The sequence below is a fragment of the Lepisma saccharinum genome, chromosome 22 (genome assembly GCF_977018435.1).
Source record: "Lepisma saccharinum chromosome 22, izLepSacc3.1, whole genome shotgun sequence".
Lineage (NCBI taxonomy): Eukaryota > Metazoa > Arthropoda > Insecta > Zygentoma > Lepismatidae > Lepisma > Lepisma saccharinum.
In genome coordinates, this window is record NC_139250.1 from 30,840,093 (window position 1) to 30,859,247 (window position 19,155).

At 39.7% G+C, this 19,155-nt stretch overlaps 1 protein-coding gene across 1 annotated transcript in view; it reads right to left on the bottom strand.

Annotated features, from left to right (window-relative positions):
* LOC146004719 (15-hydroxyprostaglandin dehydrogenase [NAD(+)]-like) overlaps nucleotides 1-5,041 on the bottom strand; it is a 42,019-nt gene extending 36,978 nt beyond the window's left edge. The window contains exons 1-2 of the mRNA XM_083143672.1: nucleotides 5,005-5,041; nucleotides 1,905-2,013 (exon numbers count right to left, since the gene is read on the bottom strand). Of these exons, the coding sequence (XP_082999798.1) occupies nucleotides 1,905-1,997 (93 nt within the window). The 5' untranslated portion in view covers nucleotides 1,998-2,013; nucleotides 5,005-5,041. The remainder of the gene's footprint in view (nucleotides 1-1,904; nucleotides 2,014-5,004) is intronic.
* Between the last annotated feature and the right edge of the window lie 14,114 nt (nucleotides 5,042-19,155).

The window sequence follows — 19,155 nt, forward strand, 5'->3', positions numbered from 1 at the left end:
ATTTAATAAAAAATGTTGCCTGATTAGTACAAATAGTGTTATTTTGGTAAAAAATTAATATAAAGTTGTAAAATAATAAGTTAAACGTAGAAAAAAATGTCTTTGTGAGTCCAAAATTTAATATAAAATGTTGCTTGAATAGTACAAATAGTGTTATTTTGGTAAAAAATTAACTTCAAGTTGTAAAATAATAAGTTAAAAGTTGAAAAAATGTCTTTGAGTCCAAAATTTAATAGAAGTGTTGCCTGAATAGTACAAATAGTGTTATTTTGGTAAAAAATTAACATAAAATTGTAAAATAATAAGTTAAAAAGTTGTAAAAATATCTTTGCGAGTCCAAAATTTAATAAAAAATGTTGCCTGAATAGTACAAATAGTGTTATTTTTGTAAAAATAAGGATAAGCTGTGAAAATGTTTGACATAAAGTCAAAGTTTGGTAAAAAATAAACTCAAAATTAAGTTAAATAGCACACAGTAACATACATTTACTACCTAAATCAATAATCAAAGGGTCCTAGGTTCGTTACCCCGTGATAAAAGCAAATGGTGAAAACTGTAGGCCCCGTCCCTTCTTCATAGTACAGATAAAAAAAACCCTGCGCTAAAGCGTCCTGTGCCTTGAAGGCAAACCTGAGAGGAATATTAATTGGCGGCGGAAACCGGTTCTACGAGCGGTAGCTTCAGAGATTTGACCCTTGCTGCGCATTCTCAGACATTCTTTGTTGTCTGGTTGAATCCCTCCCCTGCCCTACAGTATTGCATAGCTTTCCCCTGTTCTTGCGTACTGGTTAACCTTGAAAAAACCGGTTCTGATTGGTCAACCGGGTTCTTTGTTTGTTCTGACGTTGTGACGTCATTTGACCTTGAACGCACTTCCCCCCAAATTCCTTTCTCCTCTACCTGCGCGGAGTTCACCCTTGTCTGTCTGGCATCAGAGCGGAGTCGAGATTCGGAGACAGTATTCTGTCTAGCGTCTGAAATCATCGTCTTTTATAACATAATGAAATTATTACATAGTACTAATTAATAACATTACATATCGCGGGTTCGAGTACCGGGACCGTCTTCTTTCGTAATTGAACCTGTACCTACAGCCATTACCACCGTTCATAGCGGTTCATAAACCATAGAAAACTTATTTTCATTAATATTATCGATTTATACATTACATACTTTGCAGTAATGAATATAAGAACATATGCATAGCGTTTAGTACCTCTAATTACCTTCTATATACATATTTTTCATAAAATAAATAATTATATATTCATAAAAGTTATAAAAAAGCAAATACATAAATGTAAAGTACTCTAAGTACCTGCAAATGAATTCTAAGTACATGCGAATTAGTTCTAAGTACGTGCAAATTAATTAAAACCCGTGCAAATTAGTTATAAGTACGTGCAAATGAATTAAAACACGTGCACTAATTGCCACTAGCGCGTTCCGATACTACTGGTAAGTGGTAGTTTTTACCCAACAGAACATAATTACATTTAAAATCAACCTAACATAACCTTATGTACACGTGTCTGTATTTCTGTTATTAATGCATTAAACAACGCGACACAATGCGAAGCCACACCTGATTACATGTATTTGGCTTTTTCCTTTCATATTTCACTTCACATTCAGACCATCTTTTAAAAATTCCCTCTGGGCTGAACGGTACCACCGTTCTGGCGTGTTATCACTTGGGTCAATAAAACAAGTTATTCGGTACTGAGCGAAAGGGTGATGGGCGAAAGGGGGATGGGCGAAACTGGAAGACACGCAGTTCGAAATAGGGTGTCTGTGTGCATAAAGTGAACTTCAAAGAAACGTGTACTACAGCCATACGTCATGAAACATAACCTGTTACCCTGATAATGTGTTGAAACCTTATCAGTCAACACACACTTACCTTGCAGCCCAGTTTTAGAAGCTCCTCGCTGCAGCAAAGTCCAATCCCAGAGGCGGCTCCCGTTATTAGACATATCTTTCCGTTCAGTTCCATGGCAAGACAGGAAATTCTGTACATTAGAATGAAATCTGAATCAATATATTACTAATGAAACTTGCATTAGAGAAACGTATTAGATTGTGAAGAAAATTCGCTGGCAACTCTTACTTTTACCTCTCCTCACCCCCTTAGCACCCCTACATGGTTAAAACACATTTGGGTCTCACGACGGGCATAGCCCGCAGTGCACTTAAAGTCAATGTGGACGAACGACGGGCATAGCCCGTCCTGCGGTATGCAATCGCTTTGCCGATTGAACGACGGGCTATGCTCGTACTTCGTCTCATGCGCGTGTTCATTCAAGCCCCTCTGTTGAAATTCCGACTTCTAGGTGACTCATGTGCTATTTTTATCTCGCACCAGTGACTGTTTGTTGTCGGGTTGATGTACTGTGCATTGTTTAGAATGGCGTCGTTAGATCCAGACTGCATAGAGGATTCCGCCTCAGAGTTTCAAGTTAGCGACGATTTTGATGATGCAGATGAATTTGAAGATTTGGAAGGTAGGTTATATTCCTAATAATTATTGTCGACAATATAAACAGTGTTGCAAACTCTAGTATTTTATGAATGAAGTGAGAAGAGGTAATTTTTTTGGGTCTATTCATCTTGCCTCTTCCTTGATTCTCCAACATGCACTGATGTATTTTTAGTTTTTCATTTATTATTTTGTATAGTGTATGTAAAATGAAAATGTATTTTATTTATTTAATTTATTTATTTATATGTTTAATTTTTACAGATGACGCAGAACCAACTGATGCATCGTCTGGTCCTGTCCTGCAGCCACTTTTTCATACAAAAGATAATTACTTGTAATTTGTAATTATTTTTTGTTATGTGCACATAAGAAGTATTCTTATGCAAGATTCAAAAGATGTATTGATAGTTTATGTAGTTAATTATTGAAATTTCCAGATTACGAACTTAAAATATCTCTATATTAACATTTGTTACAATGTTGTACTTTTTTCTTCTTCACAAAACATTGCTGAAAAAAATATTAAAAAAACGTCTGAAAATGAAAATAAAATTTAACACATTTTTGTTCGTTGAAAAGAGGAAGTTTTGTAGATTTAAGAAATATGTGGTTTAATAAAAACAAATTAAAAATATTTTTCTACGATTTTTTGAAAAACAACCAAAAACCGCAGACCAGAGGTAACAATGCTGTATTATGAGGCCAGACCCGAATGTGTTAACCCTGACGCCGACGCCGACTTAAAAAACTGAAGCAGACACAAAAGCTTGTGAATACCGATATTGGTTTGTATTTACAGAATGAGGTATACTAGCAGAAGAGTTAAAGCTTCAATTCTATCATCCAAACCAAGACACCTTTCCCGAAAGATCCGGTGAGTAAGAGATCTTTCACCTCTGATTATTATTATTACGTTTGAACCAGTTTCCAAATTCAAATACTTAGGAGTAATATTAACAAATTAAAATTATATTAAAGAGGAAATAAAAAGTAAGCTTAATTCAGGAAATGCATGTTACTTCTCTATTCATAAACTTTTGTCTTCTCGTTTAATATCTAAGAAACTAAAAGTTAAAATATACAAAACCGTAATTTTGCCTGTAGTATTATATGGATGTGAAGCTTGGTCCCTTACATTGAAAGAGGAACATAAATTGAGAGTATTAGAAAATAGGATTCTTAGGAAAATATTTGTACCTAAAAGGGATGAGGAGACAGGTGAGTGGAGAAGGTTACATAATTTAGAACTACATAATTTGTATTCATGTCCAGATATTATTAGAATAATTAAATCATGAAGACTTAGGTGGGCAGGCCATGTGGCACGAATGGGAGAGGAAAGAGGAGTTTACAGGATGCTTGTTGTGAAACCTGATGGTAAGAGACCTATAGGAAGGCCAAGACGAAGATGGAGGGACAACGTTGAGATTGACCTAAAGGAAATCAGTAGGGATCGAAAAGAGTATATAGATCTTGCTCAAGATAGGGACAGATGGAAGGCCTGTGTTGCTGCAGCCATGAACCTTCGGGTTTAAGAAGACTAGAGATTTAGTTAGTTAGTTATTATTATTACACTAGCACTAAAACCTGACAGAAAATACGAGAGATTTTGGTTTTGTTACTCATCTCCTTTAGACGCTGTTTAGTGTGTACCGTGCTGATAGGTTCGATAAACACTTTAATGATGCATGGTTTTACAGTTTGTCTGTTGTCTTAACCTTTGTAACAGTTTTTACATTTATTCAAATTACATGTATGTATTTTCATATTTATTTATATCAAATATAAATGTATGCGTGTATTAATATTTTAGAAGATAAAGTTCTTTTTAACGAGTAGGGGCGCACAACTGAAAGTTACGGGGGCAGGGGGGGGGGCACAAGGCATGTTAGTTACGCTACTGCATAGACACCAGATACAAAATCAATTTGACAATATGTGAAGCAGTTTAACGGGACAGGCCTAACCTCGTGTTAAAAAAATATTTGATGGCGATTATCAGTTGAGATTGGCATGTCGGTGACAACAGTATGGCGTAATTTGCTACACGATTTACATTATAACACCATTAAGCCTTGTTTCCATGATTATGAAAAAATAAATATGCTGACCAAGTCAGTAATTTATTTTATTAAAAACAAACTAAACGTAACGTTTTGTACTTGATACAGAGTCTGAAGAAGACCTTGCTAGAAGGTTGAAACGTTACGTTTTAGTTTATGTTTTTAATAAAATAAATTACTGCCTTGGTCAGCATATTGAGTTTTCCAAGATTCAAGATTTACATATGTTTCCCTGTAAAATCCAGGTGCTCTAGGTATTGGCAAACATCACAAAACAAAAATGCTAGCTCCTCGTAAAGAATTTTCAAAATTGATGAAACAGCAACGTGATATCCTGGACAACCTAATACCATAATTATTTTGTCCCATCTGTAGAAGAAATGTATAACAGACCCCACCCCCACCCCAATTCGCACATATTCCCAATAACTTAAGTAAGAAATTTAGAAGAATCTTACTTGACACACTTGCTCCTATTCAGTAGACCTCCGCAGTGAGCACGTTGATAAAACCATTGTCCTACTTTCTGTCGTAAGAGTTATCTTATCAAGTCAAGTGTCGTAACAGTTCGACGTACACTGAATTGTAATTAATGTAATGTACAAATTGTTATCGCCTTGGAAGGCTTCTCTGATGGCGCAGTGGTATCATCGTCGTCTTGTAATCAAGGGGTCCCGGGTTCGATACCCGGTGGAGGCACATAGTGGTTCAGATCCCACTTTAAACTGTAGGTCCAGTCCCGATTAGCCTTACTGTGCATAAAGTGAACTTAAAACACCAAATCAATCAATGTTATCGTCTTGGTCAACATGCCAAATAGAAAGTTAGTTGATATGCTATCAGTAAAAGTTAAGAAACGCTGAGAGTGAGATCCGAACCACTGTGTCTCCACCAGGTGTCGAACCTGTGATCCCTTTATTACGAGGGTAAGTCAATATGTAAGTCGCAAAATGAAATAGAGAGAAATGTTGAAATAGTTACCTCATGAAATGTGGTTTATTTTTCAACTTACACTTGTCCTTAGGCACTTGTCCTAGCGTTTCACGAGTCCCCCAAAGCCAGCAGTGAAGAAGGTTTGTGGTTGGTGTCGTAGCCAGTTGGTAACCTTCCGATGGACCTCCTCCATATCCTGGAACCGGTGACCACCCAGGTGATTCTTCAGTGGGCCGAATAGATGAAAGTCGGATGGTGCCAAATCCGGACTGCAGGCTGAATGTTCCAGTGGTTCCCAACCTAGGGTCCGTATGTGAGCCACTGTGATATTGGCACTGTGTGGACGAACGTTGTCATTTAACAGAAGAACTCCATCTCTCAAAGCACCTGGACGTTTGTTGCGAATGGCTGACCGTAACTTCATCAGGGTTCTGCAAAATGTGGCTGCAATGATAGTGTGACCCTGGGGCAGAAATTCCATGGGTAGGATGCCTATACTGTCCCAAAACATGGTTCCATGTCCTATCACCTTCCGTGCTGACTGGGTGACCTTAAAGTTCTTCGTTTTGGGTGATGCGGGATGTTTCCATTCCTTACTGGCACGTTTTGTTTCCGCCTTGGGATGCTGGATTCGAATCCCTACTCAGACATGGATGCCCGTGTTCGTCTGTCCTGATGAAAATGAGAATTGAAAAACATTGACATGCATGAATGTTATGTGTGGGGAGCCTGCGCGTAGGGACCTACCTTTTTCTAAAATAATAAAAAAAGTCGTTAGGGCGTTTGACTGGGGGGGGGGGGGGTAAAGGCTGCCAAGGCCAAGACACTGATAACATCACCCCTACCTTATACGCCGTCGTGGCGTGGTACAAAGCACTTTTGCTGCATGATTTTGCAATATATTTATTATGTTATGCACCAGTACAAGTAACTTCAATTAATCTTGTGTACCAAAATTTAACTCTTTTTAAACATCTGCCACGCATATATATTAAGAAATGAATTTTCTGCACTGCTCAAGAAGGACACCTCGGTTTGGGCCCTTAAATCACCCGTGACAATCAATATGTTACTACCACTCAAACAAAGGTGTACCACTGTCACGAGACTCTCCACAAAGTATTTTTTAATGATGTTTTTATCAACACTTTTAATCTTAATAATCTTCCTATATGATGTGTTCACCACAGTGCTTTGGGAGGGGAAATAGGAATCTCCCCTAATGCTAATGATGCGGTTTAGTTTATCTGTGCTTTTAATCTCGCCTGTATCAATATGACCACTTCTAAAGTTCATACGTGTTTGCTTTAGTGTGGAAAATGTAGTTCCCTGTACATTAGGGTGCCTTGAATGCGTAGGATCAGGAGTACGTACAAGGAATAAGAGTTTAATAAGTAAGTTCTAAGGAAAATTTATTCCCTTCTGTTTATTTCTTCTACAGGGTGGCCCCAATAAAGGTAACCGAAATGTAGAACCAGTGTGTTATGTTTCAGTTACCTTTTCTTGGGCCACCCTGTTTGAACCCTTCACTACTTGAACCGTCTCTCCGACTGTTCTTTATATGCGACTCTAGAGTTATTTTATTCTTGACCCTTCAATTAATAATAATAATAATAATATCCTGTGTCGCGACAGCCCTCGAAGGGGCCTTGGCCTATCTCCCGACTGCCAGTCTCCCTCCCACATTCCTATCTAGAGATGTGGAGATCTTCAACCGATAATTGAGTGTTACACCCTGCTTAATTTGATAAATGTGTTGAATCATTTAGAAAGAAAGAAAATGTATAAGAACGTGCGACGTTTGAAAGTTGAAAATTAAAAGATATGTTATGATCAAAAGAATAGAGTTCATTCTTGGTATCCGCGCCTGCGTCGGTCTGTTTACAGGACTAGTGTTGTTGCCCACACCCCGCTCGTTTTTATACTGAGTAAAGTTCGTAAGAATGATCTCTGGCGGATATTTAAGAAGTTACCGTGTTTAAATCCACAATTACCCAGTTTCTCAGTCTCGCGCTCTTTTCTACCCCGATGTACACAAACTTATATAAAACCTATATCCGGTGGTTCGTGTCGTTCTTTCTGCCCACCTGAGATGGTTCCAGTGCGGTCCTTTGGAGTTCCAATGATGCTGAGTACAGGAGCTCACGGAAATTAACTTTGTTTCTGCAACTGCGTGGGCTTTTTACAGACACACTGTCCAGCCACTCTAACCCCCACTCGTTATAGGAGATTTCCGAGACCGGGTTACGCTACTCGCTCGTAGCTCCCCATTTTCCTCACGACGCTGTGACCCCTCAAATAGGTATTTTTATTTCAATATGAATACAGAGAAATACTTGTACCTACCTTTCAAAAGCATTGTCAAGCTTTCGTTAAAATAATGTATTCGTTGAGTAGATAATCCCAGTAAGATCACTCAACAAAAGGTTGATTACAAAAGAATGGCGCAGAAGGCAGACGATGTCAACGAAGTAAACAAAGATAATTCCTTTCATAAAACTATTTTAAAGAACGTTTCATTCCACTAATTTGATTTCCTTTATTTTGCTTCGCTTTTTGTGCCATTTTTGGCTAATTTGCAAAGATGGGGATGAGTGATGATACGGTGAAATTGACGAATGGACACTCACAAACATCCATGCCCAAGTAGGGATTCGAACCCGTGACCCCTTGCGTCGTAGCGCGATGAGCTAACCACTCCGCCACAGGGGCCGGCGTTTCATTCCACTGCATCTGCCTTTAAACTGTCGGTTTGCTCTCCACCGCCCAAGCACACACATAAGCATACGCCAACCTCGGTGGCAGAAGGGATAGTACAGGGCGCTAAGACGCCATGGGTTCCGGGCCTGAATCCCTGCCTGCGCATAGATGTTTTGTGTTGAGTGTCCCTTCATCACTTTCATCATATCATCACTCATCTTCACGATTAGCCAAAAGTGGTAGAAAAGCGAAGTAAAATAATCCAAATCAATTCATCAACACACATACACACACTTATACCGGGTGTTCCGTTCAAATCTCCCTAATGTTAATTAATCGTAGAAAGAAAGTATAAATGAATGATAGAGCAATAAAATTTCAGAGAATTGAAGAAAAACTCATAAATGTTATTTTCCACACACTAATCCACCTCCACATGACCCCCATTTGTTGCGCGAACAATATCCAGTCTGTATTCAACTTCTTGCCATGTTCTCTCCAACATGTCCCCTGTTACTGTTGCAATTGTATCACGTATGCGGGTTCGTAACTCTGGGTCGTCATTCACTGGAGTCGCAAACACACGATCCTTGACGTAACCCTAGAGGAAGAAGTCCAGCGGAGTGAGGTCAGGTGAACGTGGCGGCCACCGTATCGGTCCATCGCGTCCGTTCTCTGGAGAAGGGGCCAGTTTCGCCTAGAGCGTGGGGTTTCGGACGACAAACCCTCCGTCCTCCCATGCACAGATCCCGCGAGTGTTATTCCCCCACTTCCCTCGCCTCTTAACCCTCGCGGCCGCGCCTGAGACTGCTCTACGTCTCGTAAAGTGGGAGGACGGCGCCCCGCCAGATTTCTCTCGAAGTTCCGTATTCCCCCGCACGGTGGCGTGCCAACTACGCAATTGTTGCGGAAGAATGAATACAGAACCGACTAACCAAAGATCTATAAGCAATGGAATATTTGCAATTCAGACAATGTAAAAGCTAATATATAAATGTTAATGTAATGTTTGTACACTTGTGGTTACTTACGGCAGTGCGGCGTCCGTATCGTCCTTATGAGCGGCCGCCGCTGTTTAGGACACTGCCGGTTGTTAGAAACTTACTAAACCACAGACTAATTGATTTAGCATCAGGTGCAACTCCTCCGTAAACTCGTGTGAAATTTCGTTGCGTTGCAATCACAGATTTTGTCTCAGCATACCACACCACTGCCTGCGCGCGATGTTGAACAGTCGCCATTTTTATTTATGCGACCGTGGCGCTGCGTATTGAGCAAACGGACAACTTCAAGTCATGAAAACAAAACTTGAAGATCTGGCCTTTCATTTGGTGTTACAGTTATTTCACAATTCATCGTACTTCGTTCGCAGAAATTAATTGCAATTAGGGAGATTTGAACGGAACAATCTGTATATTGATCTTGCCCAAGAGCCGAATAGACGGAAAACATATGTTGCTTCGACAGTAAACCTTCGGGTTTAGGAATGCCAAAGAATTTGTTCATTTCTTATATTCATACCCAGAGATGGCGCATAATATATTCAACCATTAATACTCATTAGAAAACAAATAATAAAAAGATGTCGTGTGTGTTGGGGGTGGGGCGTCAGTGCGTAGACTTATGTAGAAAGATACTTGCAGCAGAATCAGGAACAACAAATATGTTATCTTCAGCTGTCTTACGTCGTATGCTCTGATTGTGCGATAATGATGTGCAGAGGACTCGAAAATGTGTGATGATAAGGAAAGTGGTTTCAAAGGTCTGTGTTAGGCAGGAACTGTCTTCAACAGAGAACTTCTCTAGCAGATACAGCTGTGGACAAGATAACAACTGTCATGAGCCGTTTCCTGGTTGACGATCTTCCCACCGAAAGATCAAGGTTCGAATTCCAACGACAGGCATACTTGCCTATAGGAAAGGGGGGCACTTGCCCCTAAGCCCCTTTCTTAATCATTTGTCGATCGCCTTTTGAAATAGTAAGATATCAGTTACAAAAACGGTCAACTAACCTACAAGAGTGTAGCTGCAAAACTAGATGTAACATGCAACACATGTAACATGGCGGAGTTGTTAGAACATCGCGCTACTTCGTCAGGAGGCCGGGTTCGAATTCTGACCTGAGCATGGGCGTTCTATGTCAGTGTCTCTTCACCAACTTCAACACTCATCCTCATTGTCATGATTATACAAAACAGTGGCAGAAATGAGACTGCAAATAACAAGAACACAAAAAGGACTATAGTAATCTAATATATAAAAATGGATGTATGTGTGTGTTTGTTCCGGCATAACTCTCGAACGCCTAGAGCGATTTCAACCAAACTTGGAATGCGTATAACTTGCAACCTGGAAAGAAATACTGTGTGGGTAAGACACCCCTGGCACCCCTGGGGGTGTGGGTGGGAGGGGGTGACATGCAAAAATAATCGAAAACGACCGATATCAGTGTGGAATCCATAGTTTTCGAGGTCGCTAAGATGAATAGTGACACTTCCAATGCCATTCAACTCCCAGACACCCCTGGCACCCTTAGGGGTGGGGGTGCAAAGGGGATTACATGAACAAATAATAAAAAACGACCGATATTAGTGTGGCATCCATAGTTTTCGGGGTCGCTAAGATGAATAATGACACTCCCAATGCAGTTCAACTCCAAGACACCTTTGGCACCCCTAGGGGGGGTGGAAAGGGGGTGACATGTAAAAAACGATATTAGTGTGGAATCCATAGTTTTCGGGGTCGAAAAGATCAATAGTGACACTCCCAATGCCGTTCAACTCCAAGACACCCCTGGGGGTGGGGGTGGGAAGGGGGTGACATGCAAAACGACCGATATTAGTGTGGAGTAAATAGTTTTCGGGGTCGCTAAAATGAATAGTGACACTCCCAATGCCGTTCAACTCCAAGACACCCCTGGGGGTGGGGATGGGAAGGGGTAACATGTAATAATAATAATCGAAAACGACCGATATTAGTGTGGAATCCATAGTTTTCGGGGTCGCTAAGATGAATAGTGACACTCCCAATGCCGTTCAATTAATTAATTCTTGCTCTTGGAGGTGGAACTAAAAATGTTGTTCATAAATTGTTGTTAAATTTATATTATAGTGAATTTGTAAAATATATTACCTTATAATTTGTATACTGTACTTATGCTTTTATATACCTGTAAATAAAATTAGTTACATTTTACGCTATAGTTAAAATTCATTAAACACCCGAGTAACAGCGGGTAATCAGCTAGTCTAATATATAAAAATGGATGTATATGTATGTGTGTGTGTGTGTGTGTGTCTGTGTGTGTGTGTATGTATGTATGTATGTTTGTTCCGGCATAACTCTCGAACACCTGGAGTGATTTCAACCGAACTTGGTACACATGTCACTTGCTATCTGGAAAGAAATACTGTGGGGGTAAGACACCCCTAGGGGTGGGGGTGGGAAGGGGTGACATGTAAAAATAATCGAAAACGACCGATATTAGTGTGGAATCCATAGTTTTCGTGGTCGCTAAGATGAATAGTGACACTCCCAATGCCGTTCAACTCCAAATTCATTTTACACAATAGTTAAAATTCATTATTTTCCTGTCTGATAGAAGATCGGGATAAATAAATACCCGGACAACGCCGTGCAATCAGCTAGTAAAGGTATAATATACTTATGATTTAGAAAGTTGAACTATTTCAATTAACTGCATATTGAACTGTAAGCAATGGACACGCTGACAAATAACTGAAGTTTCGATTAAATATATGCTCGTGCAGAAGCATACATGATATGAGAATCCCCTGTATTTGTAAAGTTCCTAACTAACATGTCCAAATGCGAGAACTCGAAAATATAATTACCATACCTAGATCTGTGTTAATAACAAACATTATTGCTTGTGCTTCCTTATAATGATTCTTCATTCGCAGTGCATTACAATTCGATGTTTTTTTGTTTATTTGTGAATTGCGTACTGGCAAGAGCCACAATCAATTGTGATGGATGCTCCTTCGGTCTTGTAATTAATGTCAGAGGTTTCTATCGACACCGCCGTACATGACAATGTAGATAAGTTCATTTCAAAACAACAATTGTCTTCCTTCCTCCATCTTATCGGAACTCCGAACTGTCAGTCAGGATGTACAACCTCACAATACTGTTTTATAACAATCATTCCGATAATACTAAAACTAGCTTCAAAAATTGTAAATTAAGGAACAGATATAAACAAACCAATTCGAGTTTCAGAGTGACAAATCAACGCGGAACAATAATATTCACAAAGAAATAAAGTGTGCTACTTCGGAATGCGATCAATACGAACCAAAGTTCTTCCATGCGTAACACTTGAAAAGAAAATTAGTATGAATACTTGGTAATTGTATATTGAGTTTGCATGTCAAAAATATGAGCTACCTCTCTGTATTTTCATAAACTAACTGTTCTATGTTACCAGTAATTTGTTCAGTAATTGCTCATTTTTTAACACGGCCTTGGTATATTTAATAAATATGTGTACATAGTCTGTAGCGGCCTGAAGATACAAGTGAACTGCTTGCATGACAGTCACGATTGTAGGACGGTAAGTAGCTTGGTTTTGAAAAATGGCGTGCTTGGCTTTCTTTGAGGGTACATGCCCCCCTCTGGTTACTGCATGCCCTCTTTGGTTTTTTATATTTGCCTTGGAAGCAGAGTGGATAAAAATAATGATTTTTTATTAAAAAAAAAGATGATTTTTATGAATCAAATGTTATTATTTAAGTCAGTTTTTTTAAAATTTAAATCAATTCTTTCCTATTAAAGAACACGCTTAAAATTGCTTGTATGTATTTCGGCACAGTACAGCTTGTTTTATAGAAATGCCTTTTCTGCTAAACGGCCCTGTAAAATGTTTGGACAGTTTGATGAATGCAAATAAAATATATATGTAAATATACATTTTTCTGTTTATGGTACTGTATATATTGAACCTAATACTTTGGGAAACTTTGTTGAGTGTGTTAATGAAACTATAATAATTTCAGTAACTTAAATATTTTTTACAGTTTTTGTAGCTGAAGTCTGACGATTATTTTAATTATACGTACTTTACAAAATATCAGCAAAATGCAGCTTAATGATAGTGACAATATTAACGGTTCAACATGATTAGTATTTTGTATATTATTCTACACAAAATTTTTGCTATTCTTTTCATCGCAAAAGAAAATATCAGTACAATAAATGACAATGTTTACGACTTTATTCTCAATAAGCAGTGGGCCTCTCCGAAAGCGCAGTGGTAGCTTCGTCGCTTTGTAATTATCACGAAATAATCTAATAAATCCTCTCCAATCAGGATTCCGGCGCGACCATAACACCTGCACGGTGCTTATAAACGTGACAGACGACATAAGACAAGCCATGGACATTAAACAAGTAACTATTCGTACTTCTGCACATTAGTAAAGCTTTTCAGACTATTGACCACGACATCCTGCTTTCGAAGCTATCCTTCCAGTACAACTTCTCTGACCCAACCGTAGCTTGGTTCTGTTCGGATATTAATGAACGCCAACAATGCGTCTTCAACTCGGTGAGAAATCGTCGTAGCGGTCAATCAGCGCCGGTGTCCTCCAAGGAACTGTCCTAGGTCCACTCCTCATCTCTCTGTATATTAACAATATTCCTGACGCACTCGAACACTGCAAATATCACATCTATGCAGATGATGTTCAGTTGTACTTGTTCTTTCCGCCAAAGAATATTGAAAATTAAATTTGCTGCATCAATCTGAACAAAATCAGTTAATCCTTCGAAAACCCAAACTATTATTATAGGTTCACAAAAAATGCTTTCCGTGTTTGAAATTTCGTCTCTCCCGCTCATAGAGGAAATGGTCTAAATATGGGACCCCCTTTTTATGTTGTCATTTTCGGAGGAAAAAAAATAATATATCAAGCACCTGCCTTTAAAATGCATATCTATGAAATATATACTTAAATGTAATAGCATGCTAAAGTATAGAAGGTCTCCATTTTTTTTAAAAAAAAAAGCAATTTTCAAAAAATGGTAAAATTATGTATTTGAAAATTGTGGTCTAAATATGGGCTACTAGTGGCAATATCACAAGAAGCAATTAAAATTTAAAAAAACAGTCATTTATCGCTAAAACATTATAAAATTCATATTTATGAATAATCTGTTTTGAAAATTCCGCGGAATAGGAAAAATCGAAATTAAGAAAAACATCCAAATATTTCTTGAAAATGTGTTCTCAACATTAGACCTCATGTCATAGCCCATATTTAGACCATCACGCTATTTTTCTTCTTCAATTTATTTTCCCTCTCTGTGGTACATATTTCACAAACAAATCATGGCAATATAAAAGCCCACATTTGTTTTATTTACCACATAACCTATACAAAACAGATGAGAATTCAGAAAACGCTGAGTTAAAACATACCTGCAAAAGGTTTTAGGAGGTCGCAATTCTATAACAGCGTCCAAGGCCGAAACTAACCACCACTTTCTCTTGCGAATTGGCGCCGCAACCTTTGTCCTTGACAGATAACCAGTTCCAATAGCCTCTGCCAGGCTGCAGTACCCGGGAGAGCTGATAACTCAAAAACCCATATTTAAACCTTCGCCCATATTTAGACCTTCTCCTCTAATGGTGTTAGGGAAAGGTATTAAATTTTAAGAAAAAAGCAGCCAAAAATCTGGGCGTAATGTTTAATCAGCATCTTTCATGGTCAAATCACATAAATTTAACGAGTAAAAGAGCTTTCGCTGCATTACACGCTCATGTTCGGCTTAAACATTTTCTACCCATTAGCATTAAAATCAAACTGGTGCAAGCACTTGTTTTTCCACACCTCGATTACTGCGATTCTGTCGATTCCGACCTACCAGATGATCTCCCAAACGTCTTCAACGAGTACAAAACACCTGCGTCCGCTTTATTTTCGATCTGAAATATAGGGATCATTTATCCGTTTTCTTTACAAAACAAAATTGGCTCAAATTAATTGATCGGCAACCTCACCCTTCTCTATAGGGCAATCAGTTCAAAAGAACCGTCTTATCTCTCGAGCATATTCTCAATGCTTTCCGAATCACACAGCCTTGACACCAGATCACGCGGGAGAACTCAACTACTCATCCCCCTTCATAACTCAAATTTTTATTCAAAATCCTTCACCGTTTCCACTTCTCGTCTTTGGAACTCACTGCCTCTCGAAATCAGAAACTCGTCTTCAGCATATGTCTTTAAGACACAATTAAAACATTTTTTATTGGGCGGAAGCTTATACGTTAGTGACAAATTGAATACAGTTAAGTGCAGAAAACATTGAAATTCCTTATTCGCCTTAATATTTCAAATCCCTATATGAGTGAGTGTGTGTGTGTTTTGTTGTATGCTCGTGTACTGTGTACTGTTTTTCTTATCCTTTTTTGTAATTTTTCTTTATAATTTTATATTTTTTTTCTATATTTTCAATATTTACCTTTCTATGTAATGGTTTAAATGTTGTTTTCTAATTTTCATATGATCAAATTTCGATGTAAACATGGTTAAGTGGTAGAAAAGGCTACAAAGCCTTACTTCCCCATTATAAACAACACGTAATAAATAAATAAATAAATAAAATAATCAAGGGGTCCCTGGTTCGATACCCGGTGGAGGCACATAGTAGTTCGGATCCCACTTTAAACTGTAGGTCTAGTTCCGATTAGCCTTACTGTATATAAAGTGGACTTTAAACACCAAATCAATCAATTAATAAGCACTGGCTATTTCTTTTGTCCTGTATTTTCACTAAGAAATGCACTATACTGCAGGAGGCCTTAGAAAGAGCGTTTCGCGGGATAACAGCAGACGTCGCTCGCACACTATTGCCGATACTCTCGTGTCGTCTGCTCCTCAGTCGAAAAAAAAAGGGCGAGGTAGCAAGAGGCAGGGGTCACACACCCTTCCAGAAGGGTGCAGCGAGCTAGCTGTGGCAACCGGGCTCGCTTATTCGCGGACCTGATTGGTTCTCGTAGACACACTCCCATATTGTCGTCTGCTGCAAGCCCGCCAAGCGATTTTTCTAAGGCCTCATGGAGTATAAACAATTCTAAGGTACTGTTCCTTTGTTCAACTGGCTCCGTTATCGGCGAATCGCGCTGCACGTAGTCACTCGTGCACTCGTCAACACGGTCGCACGGAATGCATCTTCTCTTGTGTTGAAGCACGGACTGTGTGATTAACACCAGGCTCCGGTTGCCTCCCCCCTCTAAGGCTAACCAGTATCCATAACATTAGATAAATTAGCTGACATATTTATATTGAATTAATTGATCAAGTTTATAATTAATCTCAAAATATTTACTTTGATTTGATTTAGTTTATTTTACTTCGCGTTTTGTGCCTCTTGGCTAATTTGCGAAGATGGGGATGACTGATGAAATGATGAAAGTGATGAATGGACATTCACAAACAACCAAGCCCGACCGGGATTCGAACCCGGGACCCTTGGCGTCGCAGCGCGATGTGCTAACCACTCGGCCACAGGGTCGGGCTCAAAATATTTACTGTATACTTTCAGACCTTTAGATATGAATCTTCTCAATCTTCTCTGGACTATCCCTCCAATAGTTTCTGCGTTGTTGCAGTTGGATATACTGAGCGAACTGCATTTCGAAGACGAAGAACAAACGGAATTTGTTACGCACGTATTGTCCTCATATCTCACCAACAATTACTGCTTGACACTATATCATGAGTATTGTTATGTGGATATCGTTAACAATGTGGTGAAGTCAGGGAATTTAAGAGCACAAAGTGTTGTCCTGTTCAGTGTTGCAGCAACGAATCATAACCACGTGACAAACACGATATTTCATCTGAAGTGTTTCGACGTAATTGTTTTGCTGGGAAATGCTGCTGACGCTACGAATCTATTACAAGAGGCTGCTAATTATGTACCATCAAACGGGTCATGGAAGTTCCTCATAGTTTCAGAGATGAGCGACGAAAATGTCGAGTTTGCTCCGCCTAGCAGAGGTCTGTCCAACTTGTCTGTTATGTTTGCTGTCTTGCAGAGAGAAGTTAAGAAAGAGTCATCCATGTTGCAACCACCGTTAAAACCATTCAGAAAACCACCATTTAGAGACAGTCTTGTAGATGTAAGGGCATTCATGAAGACGGGCATACCCTTTATCAGAGAGGATGTCTTAAGAGTAGGGCTCTTCCATTATCCCCCCTTTGTGATTATCGACAATGAAACTGGCAACATGGACGGAACAGAAATCAGGATTTTGAATGTCCTCAGGGACAAATTAAACTTCACCTGGGTCCCGGAAGTTCAAGACTCTGACTACTGGGGGGAAGTGTTTCCTAACGGTACGGGAATCTACCTCTTGGGTGAAATCTACCGTCACAATATTGACATTGCCGTCACCGGATTCTATGTGGAATACAATGACAGTTTGTATGTTGATCACACCGTCTCCTATAGGAAGTCGTGCTTCACATTTCTCGTTCCAAAACCGTTACCATACCAACAGTGGGAATCACTGCTCAGGCCTTTGGAGAAGAATGCGTGGTTCGCAGTGGTCATTCTGTATGTCTTCTCGACACTTGTCCTCTGGACTGTTGCCATGTTGCAAAGAAGAGTTACGCCGTCACTAAAGCCTAGTCGGTTTGTCGAGTTGCAATTCTGCACGATACACAATTTGGGAATTCTGTCTCAGGTTCCACCGAAGCAAGATGACTACACCTCACTTCGATACGTGGTGACTGCAACTGTCATGACTTGCGTGTTGCTAGATACAGCGTGGAGTAGCAGTCTTGTGTCCGTTCTGACAGTTCCCTCAACTCCACCACCCATAGACACCCTGAAGGATCTTGTGCTCAGCGGTATCCCTTGGGGATCTACCGAGAACTATATAATGTGCACATTGTGGGAGTCTGATGACCAATATGGGGTAGCACTGCGTGACCAGTTTGTTCTGTGTGGTGACCAAGAGGAGTTGAAGAGGAAGGTAAAGCGTGGGAACTTTGCTGTCGGTGTCGAGATGCTCGATACAGGATATATGTCATATGTGGAGTATATAGACCAGGATATGATGAACAGTCTGCACCTGATGAAGAAATGCGGATTCGATGGTTTCATAGCTATGGTGCTACAGAAAGGTTCGCCTCTCAAGCACCTCTTCGATCCCCTCATCACAAGCCTCGTTGAAGCTGGCCTCGTGGTCCTCTGGGAAAAGCAACTGATACGGATGTATTCGGCTCGCAAGGTTACCGATGAACAAAACAATTCAGATCCAACCGTGATCACCCTGTATCATCTTCAGGGAGCGTTCCTCTTACTTATGGTTGGAACTTCCGTGTCCCTTCTGTGTATCGTTGTGGAATTCCTCATCAGTGTAAAATTTAGACTAAGGAAGTTGCTTTGAGTCATAGTTTTACAAGTAATATTGCAATGTGGATTTCACGTTACTTCATGGTGGTGACCCAAAGCTGTAAGCATAGCCGTCAATGAAGGGACGAAAAGTCCTATGGATATCCACATTCACTCAAGACTTTTTCGTTTCACAGAGAAACACAGGGTGGGGCAAGAAAGGTAACCGAAACATGGAAATGAGATATAGCTAACTTCGGTTACTTTTTTCGCCCCACCCTGTATATATATTTAAAATGTTAGTGAACTTTTTGTCTGAAGTCTCCATTCGTTCAATATAAATTTCAATGGGGGAAGGGGGGTTGGGGTGACGTGCAAAAATAATAAAAAACGACCGATATAATACCGCGTTTGTTAGAACCTGTCCCATTTCCCGCGCTGGCGATGGTGCGACAGTTTCGGTGCCAATGAGAAATGAGAGAAAAGTCGTCTGCTGGGCAGCGAGGAGCGAATGGAAGCCAGAAGAAAGGCGCTTACGTAGGCGCTGTTGCCACGTTGCTGTCTAACTCACGTGTTTTGTTTGTGTCTTTTGGAAGTAGCTTGTTT